This window comes from Priapulus caudatus, unplaced genomic scaffold (assembly GCF_000485595.1).
Source record: "Priapulus caudatus unplaced genomic scaffold, Priapulus_caudatus-5.0.1 Scaffold107, whole genome shotgun sequence".
Lineage (NCBI taxonomy): Eukaryota > Metazoa > Priapulida > Priapulimorpha > Priapulimorphida > Priapulidae > Priapulus > Priapulus caudatus.
The window spans coordinates 520,856-528,948 of NW_014577168.1; the positions used below are offsets into that span (position 1 = coordinate 520,856).

Consider the following 8,093-nt stretch of genomic DNA (forward strand, 5'->3'; position numbering starts at 1 on the left):
CACACACACACACACACACACACACACACACACACACACACACACACACACACACACACACACACACACACACGCACGTCAAATTGGTTCCATGGCTGGTTGCCTTTGATAGCATTTACGAAGTTTTAACGAGGATTGCAGAATCGTTGTTAGAGACTGCGTTAACGCACCGTGAAGCTCTGTTGTGAGAATTAGTCGCCATGGTGATCGCACATCGCTGCCGTACTTAATATACAACAAGACAAGTGAACGCTGGTCTTTATAGGTGGTTTACGATTATTGAAAATCCCAAATGTGTACAACGAAGACGCCGAGCCCGCGTTATTGCCCGTGTGCGTGCGTGCGTGCGTGCGTGCGTGCGTGCGTGCATGTATACATCGCGTGTGAGTGAGCACGCGCGCACACGCGAACAGACGTGGTGACGGATACGCAAAACACACGTACACGTCACTCTCCATATTGCACGCACACAGTGTCACATGTGCGTACGCACGCACGCACGCACGCACGCACGCACGCACGCACGCACGTACGCATACACACGCACTCACGCACGCACACACACGCACGCACGCACGCATACACACCAACACACACGCACGCACACACACGCACGCACACACACACACACGCACACACGCACACACACACACACACACACACACACACACACACACACACGCGCGCGCGCGCGCGCGCGCGCACACAGCTATAGCCTGCTGGTGCGATTTACGCAACGCATGTTGTTGTTATCATGGATAGAAATGCAAAACTTGCATCCGTTTCTGATCTCACTGGTCAGGGAGAAATCGGCTCATCAGCGTGCCTTGGCTTCACATGCCAGTAATTGGCCACTATGTCTTCACTGTAGCGTAACTCGCTCCTCGTTCTCAGTGAGTGGACAGACAGCAAAGTGGGGGCCAATTTGGCCGTATTTTTCCTACCATGTAGAGCATGAGCACGCGCCGCCACTTACACTGACAACAACAACTGCGTATACACGTAGTAGTTAACGTTTCCACGCTCCAACCCCGCGGGCACGTGAGCCATGCATCGGCCAGCTCTGGTTGCTGCTGCTACAGATGTGCGGCGTCTGCTTGTGTGCTTTCTCTCTCTCTCTCTCTCTCTCTCTCTCTTCTCTCTCTCTCTCTCTCTCTCTCTCTCTCTCTCTCTCTCTCTCTCTCTCTCTCTCTCTCTCTCTCTCTCTCTCTCTCTCTCTCTTCTCTCTCTCTCTCTCTCTCTCGCTCTCTCTTCTCTCTCTCTCTCTCTCTCTCCAGCTCTCTCTCTCTCTTTCTCTCTCTCACTCTCTCTCTCTCGCTTTCTATCTCTCTCCCCCCTCTCCCTGTTCATTATTGTGGCGTCTTGTTGCAAGAGCCTAGAATTGTGGTTACTGCAAACAAGACCGAATTGCGAGAGCGCAGTTCCCGCCTTGTAATAATACGCACGGACGAATTATAGCGCGATTATATGTACTCACACGAACACGCACGCACGTACACGCACACGCACGCACACGCACGCACGTACACGCACACGCACGCACGTACACGCACACGCACGCATGTACACGCACACGTACGCATGTACACGTACACGCACGCACGTACACGCACACAGACACACGTACACGCACACGCGCGCGCACACCCACTCGTACACGGGTATAACGCTGCCCTCTAAAGAGATGCGATTTTTAGAAGAAGAGTTTGTTTTGTTTCAATGTCCATTGTATGCGGAGTAGGTAAAATAATATTAGACGTGCTAGCAATGTTTGATAATCACTTTAACGCCTTTCGAGCGTTCTTAATGCGCTCGTAATTTCTACACAAATGTGTACAAAAAGTACACAAATCATCTTTGAACACGAAATTAGTTCCACATCACGTTACAGATTTCCTAAGAAATCAACAGATCTCTAGTGCTAGCGTCGACATAGGGCAAAACATCGCCCAGAAACCCTCGCGCTCAGGGCGTGTTACATGCAGTAGCATGCATCATAACGCTATGTGAAAGCCAGCATCGTGAAGCTGGCAGTATAGGCGAGCAGAGAGTTGTCTTTTTGCAGCCGTCTTGATCGGCCTATTGATTGCACATCTAACATGACTGATCCACGGTTTGCGCGAGTCCCAGCGCATGCAAGAGTGCCATCTCACAAGACGTTCAGAAAAGACAATTATTCATTCCCGTTTTAGACGATATCTCGCTGTGCATACATCAATAGCTGAATACGGAATTTACATTGGATATATATATATGCACACATATATATATACATATATATATATATATATATATATATTGTGACCGCTTGATATTGAAAACACTCTGATATTTACATGGTTGGTTTTAGCTTTCTTTACCTTACCAACTGATACGAGCACTCGCGTACTACGCAATCGTCTCAGGGTGACTGAACCAAAACGTCAAGTCAAGCGTTCTGCTTGTGTCAGCGGCAACACGTTAACATGACGTCAGTGATATGCGGCGCGCGAGAGCAGAGCTGTCATGTTAGTCTGGGTAACCGGATGCTAAGCGTGCTAAGGGGGGTAAGGGGGTAAAGACAAGCCGCCGCTCCGGGAATAATGGGCGTCTGAAATACAATTTCCTGACTAAATAATAGGCTCAGAAATAGCTGCTTTTACTGCCTCAAAATATTTCGTATTTTAACGATGCCTGATGTAACGCGATAAACGCTCACGATGAAACTTTCAGCTTGAATGTAAAACTCGAATTCTTATAAGCCTTGTGCACACGTCGAGTTTGGATATGTATTTTGAACTTGTTTCAGTAAATAATGTTGAAAACTCCGAAGATTTTTTTTAAATGACGTGGAGTCCTTGGCTTCCAATCTTCCATTAACTAAATGGGTTGAAAAGTTCCGGAAGACTTAACAGATATACCGAATGCGACGGCAAATTATTATTCTGTTGTCGTGCAACCAGTGCATGTCACTATATATCAGGATATATGTCTCTATGCGTGTGTTTCTCAATTTCATTGTTGATTATATGCAGTCTCTGGTCTCATACGCATGCATTTAGGTTTGCGAGCAGCTAGTGACTGCGATTGATTGTCAAACTAATAAATCTTAACATTTTATTCACATTATGTATTGGCATCTGTGTCAGAGAGATATTGTTCGGGGGGACTGCCTTCTCGTTACACTAGCATAGATTATAGAATACCCTTACACTTATAGTGTGCAGAGCATATAATTTAAGACATTCGCAACGGCAGAGCGAAGGATTCGTGGGTTTAATTGCCATGTGTATATTGACTAATATCACCTGGAGTATAAGAATCTCATTATCTTATTGTTATCAATCATATCGCATTATATTATCTTACCACTAGTATTTCGATTCGCTGTCATCGTGTACCATTCTAAGAAACGCCTAGATGAGATTATGTCAAATAATGAGCGAGCTAATCTCGTTGTTGTGGACAGTGTCGGGAGTGTATGGCTCGCCTTCGTCCTCCTTCTCCTCGGGGACACCGGACCCGCGTCCGTCCGTAGAGGCGCTCCTGGACGAACTAGAAAGCGCCGTCCCAGAGGAGAGCACCCCAGCGCCCTCTGCATCGTCTGCGACACAGGAGCTGGACGACCTGATGGCATGCCTCTCCGACTTCAAGGTAGGTTGTTTGACTACGTCACGAACTTTCTACGTTGTATATTTGTAAAAAAAAATTGTTGCATTTTTTTTTACATTAAAGGTAAGTACTAACGGGACTAAATGTATCCTAAAATTCTTACCTGATAAAATTATGATTCAATACCTGATTCAACGAGTAAAAAATCCAAAAAACTTGGACGATTGGATTTTATTTATCATGACATTAAATGCTTGCTATGGGTTATGTATGAGTTAAGAGTGCTTGTTCACATCGAACGGAATAGCAAAATAGGAAGTATAATGCAGCAATTTAACCATAAAAAGTGAACAGAATCGCTTACATTTTGTGAAAAAGTGGACATAATTTTGTTTCTTTTATTATTTATGGTGACATAATCACTTTGAGATGCGGGAGCAAGTCTCGTAGACCTACACTGTAATGAGAATTTCTCGGGCGGCGGCCTTCTCGTGAACCTCCTCTCTTGTCCTTTCTTGTTCTCCTCTGCCAATGTATTTTTTAGCAGCAACGTTACGTGAAAACGCGTTGCATGGTCCCGTCTGGGAAATGCAATGATGACGCAAGCACGTAATACGAAGTGACACAGCCATTTCTCTTCTTACAGATAAAATCGGTGAGTCCATCGAAGCCCGAGGCAGAAACGCAAGAACCGGAGGAGCCGGTGCCACAGGAGACGACACAGCAGGAGACAGCGCAAGGGGAAGCAGCGCAGAGTGAGACGCCCGTAGAAAACGGAATAAAAAACACGGGCAAGTTGCTGCTGCTGCTGCTGCAGCCGCAGCTAGATTGGCTAAGTGGGGGGGGGCAGCACTTTGCTGATGACAGCAGTTTCGGCGCTTTTCTTGCTGTGTGTCCTACCCCTCGCATGTTAGATATGTTACTGTTTTTCATGCCCGCATGTGTTGCGTCTAATAGTGTTAAAGAAACATAAACATGAACAAAACAAACTAAACTAAACTAAACTAAAAGAAAAGAAAACTAAACTAAACTAAACTCGACTAAAATAAACTACACTAAGCTAAACTCAGCCACTCGTTAAAATGGCTGCTTCGTCGTGTCATTCAGGTGAGGACAGACTGTCTCTCTTGTGTCGAGATACCGAGAACGCTGTTCACGAGCCACAGTATGCCCAGCCGCAGAGAAAGCAACGACAACCCCCTCAGGTACATGTGAGTTACGTTATCTCCACGTTAACACCGATCGTTAAACCTATATATGATGAAAGGAGATTGTTCATTTCCTTCTACGCAGTTAAATCAATGCGCAGTTCAGGTTTCGGTTGAGCCGGTTAACTTCTATTCCGGAACCACGAAAAATCTTCTGGTAGTTTCCGGTTCCCAGTTAATTAAAATGGTCCAGTCCCGCTTCCTGAAAATTACCGATTCCCTTCTAGATAATACGTGTGCGAGTGTCACCGCAAACTATTCTCCACGGAACTCAATCAAGTGCGCTACCCTTCCATTGCGAAGTTGTTCCTTCTGTTGATGAACTATAGTAGTATTTGTTGGTGAGAGTAAACTGAAGTATCTGCTCTGTGGTACCAGCATGTACGGTACTCTATATCTATATAGTCCTCCCTCTCCCTCTCCCTCTCCCTCCCTCTGCCTCTCTCCCTCTCCCTCTCCCTCTCCCTCTTCCTCTCCCTCTCCCTCTACCTCTCACTCTCCCTCTCCCTCTCCCTCTCCCTCTCCCTCTCACTCTCACTCTCCCTCTCCCTCTCCTCCCGTCTCCGCTCTGCCGCTCTCCCTTCACTCTCCCTCCCCTCTCCCTGCCTCTCCTCTCCTCCTCTCCCATCCCTCTCCGCCTCTCCCTCTCCTCTCCCTCTCTCTCGTCTCTTTCCTCTACTTTCGCCTCCCCTCTCCCGGCGTACATTGAACTATATCTATATCTATATCTATAACTATATCTATATAGTCCTATCCTCTCCTCTCCCTCTCCTGCTGCCCTCTCCCCGCTATTATTGAACTATATCTATTCTATAAATATATCTATATAGTCCTCCTCTACCTCTCCCTCTCCCTCTCCCCGTAATTGAACCAAGCGTGCGTGGTGAATTAGATACAATAATGTAACCGCAAACCCAAGAGGAGACTTCAAATACGCACATCCAAAGGAGTTACTATCCTCTGGGTTGGTTACATTATTGTATCTAGTGGTGAATGTGCACGTGCAGCGCACGATATCGGTTCCGCGTGGTGTAATATCAGCAGAGTGTCTATCTATCTATCTATCTATACTATTTATATATCTATCTTCTATATATATATATATATATATATATATATATAGAGAGAGAGAGAGAGAGAGAGAGGAGAGAGAGAGGGAGAGCGTAGAGAGAAGAGAGAGAGAGAGAGAGGAGGAGAGAGAAGAGAGACGAGCGAGAGAGAGAGAGAGAGAGAGAGAGAGAGAGAGAGAGGAGATGAGAGAGAGAGAGAGAAGAGAGAGAGAGAAGAGAGAGAGAGAGAGAGAGAGGGAGAGAGATTATATTAAGTCCTGATATCAGGTGTGGCGTGCGTGTTTCTACCTACCTATATACAGGTACTGCGCAGCCCGACACAGCCACACCGCGCCAGAACCCGCTCGACTCGATGCTGGGAACACTGCCAGTCAAAACTGAGAAGCAAGGCGTGAAGACGACGGCCCAGGGCACTGTGCAGCGTGCGGCAAGGCGATTGTCGGCCAGGTGAATGGCATTAGCCGTTATTCACTTGTCACCACGTCGGCAGTGCCAATCATCCGGTTGCCCATGGCGATATCCGTATCGACGCGTATTGTATTATTTCTAATGACCTCGTAGATTTACGGCGCGTAATGCGCGGGCACGGTCCGTTGCCTGCGAGGCTGCGAGGCTAGGAAAGTACATGCACTGCTTAAGATGCCTTGCAGCTCTTCCACCGATGCGTGCGCAATAATGGACGCCCGACGTATCAACTTTCCACTCTACTTCCCGGCAGTTCTCATTCTCACATTATCATTATCAACCCGGCGCGTTATTTCACTACGCGGTGATATGCACGCCCTCTGTTGAAACAAATAGAGAGTACTCCCTTCAATAGATTCTCCGTGACTAGTTTGTGTAATATAGGAACGGGCCTGTTGTGTACGAACGCTCGCAGTGAAGCACTAAGGGGCTAATCATATGGATTGCCACTCTTATTTATACTCCTATATTTTCTCGTCTATACACTTGGAAAACATTTCGACCCTGACGGCCCATTCACGCTAGTCAGAGATCACTCTATAACACGTCCAGTACCATCTGTGACTGTCACATCTAAACACGTCCATGACCACTTGTGACTGTTCACTCTAATACACGTCCAGTAGCATCCGTGAACTGTTCACTCACCGGAGTACATGTACTGTCACTCTAAACCGTCCAGTACCATCTGTGACTGTCACTCTATACACACGTCCAGTACCATCTGTGACTGTTCACTCTAAACACGCCGAGACCATTCTGTGACTTGTTCACTCTAAACACCCCCAGTACCATCTGGACTGTTCCTCTAAAACTCCGGAGCACGTACTCCTACCTGGTACCATTGGTGACTGTTCACTCTAAAACACGTCTAAGTACCCTATCTGTGACCTGTTCACTCTGAACACGTCCAGTACCGTATCTGTCAACTGTTCACTTCTAAACACGTCTTGCACGCATCGTGACTGTTCACTCTAACACTCCAGTCCACTGTGACTGTTCACTTAACACGTCCTGCACAACTGTGACTTGTTCACTCTAAACCCAACGTCCTGGCACCTATCTGTGACTGTTCACTCTAAGCACGTCGCAGTACATCTGTGACTGTTCACATCTAAACACTCCAGCTACCATTGTGACTGTTCACTCTAAACAGTTACAGAACCATCTGTGACTGTTCACTGTCTAAACACGTCCAGTACATCTGGAGCTGTTCACCTCTAAACACGTTCCAGTGCCATCTGTTGGACTGTTCACTCTAACACGTCCAGTACCATCTGTGACTGTTCACGTCTAACAGCTCTTGCACAAGCTGCTGACGTGCGTTCACCAAAAAATGCACAGCCGCGGCTAAACGTAATATTGTGACCGCAAGGGCCTACGCGAACGAACACAACACTGGTGTCGACGCTGCCACCACGTAACCCTATGTTAAACCTTACGTTCCGCTAATTCATATAATTATATATATATATATATATAATATAATATATATCTCCTTTTCTCTCTCTCTCATCTCTCCACATTCTCTTCCTTCTCATCTCTCTCTCATCTCTCTCCTCTCCTCTCTCTCCTCTCTCTCTCTCCTCATCTCTCTTCTTTCTCTCTCTCTCTCTCTCTCTCTCTCCTCTTTCTCTCTCTCTCTCTCTTCTCTCTCTCTCCTCTCTCTCTCTCATCATCTTCTCTCTCTCTCTCGCTGCCTCAATCTCTCTCGCTCTCTCTCTCTCCCTTAATGTCACAACACGTACAGCACACTGTC

The 8,093-nt window shown here is 46.7% G+C and overlaps 1 protein-coding gene across 1 annotated transcript in view; it reads left to right on the forward strand.

Moving 5' to 3' along the window:
* Positions 1–8,093, forward strand: part of LOC106805257 (paxillin-like) — a 28,780-nt gene that overhangs the window by 11,407 nt on the left and 9,280 nt on the right. The window contains exons 4-6 of the mRNA XM_014806786.1: positions 3,449–3,633; positions 4,238–4,382; positions 4,699–4,796. Of these exons, the coding sequence (XP_014662272.1) occupies positions 3,449–3,633; positions 4,238–4,382; positions 4,699–4,796 (428 nt within the window). The remainder of the gene's footprint in view (positions 1–3,448; positions 3,634–4,237; positions 4,383–4,698; positions 4,797–8,093) is intronic.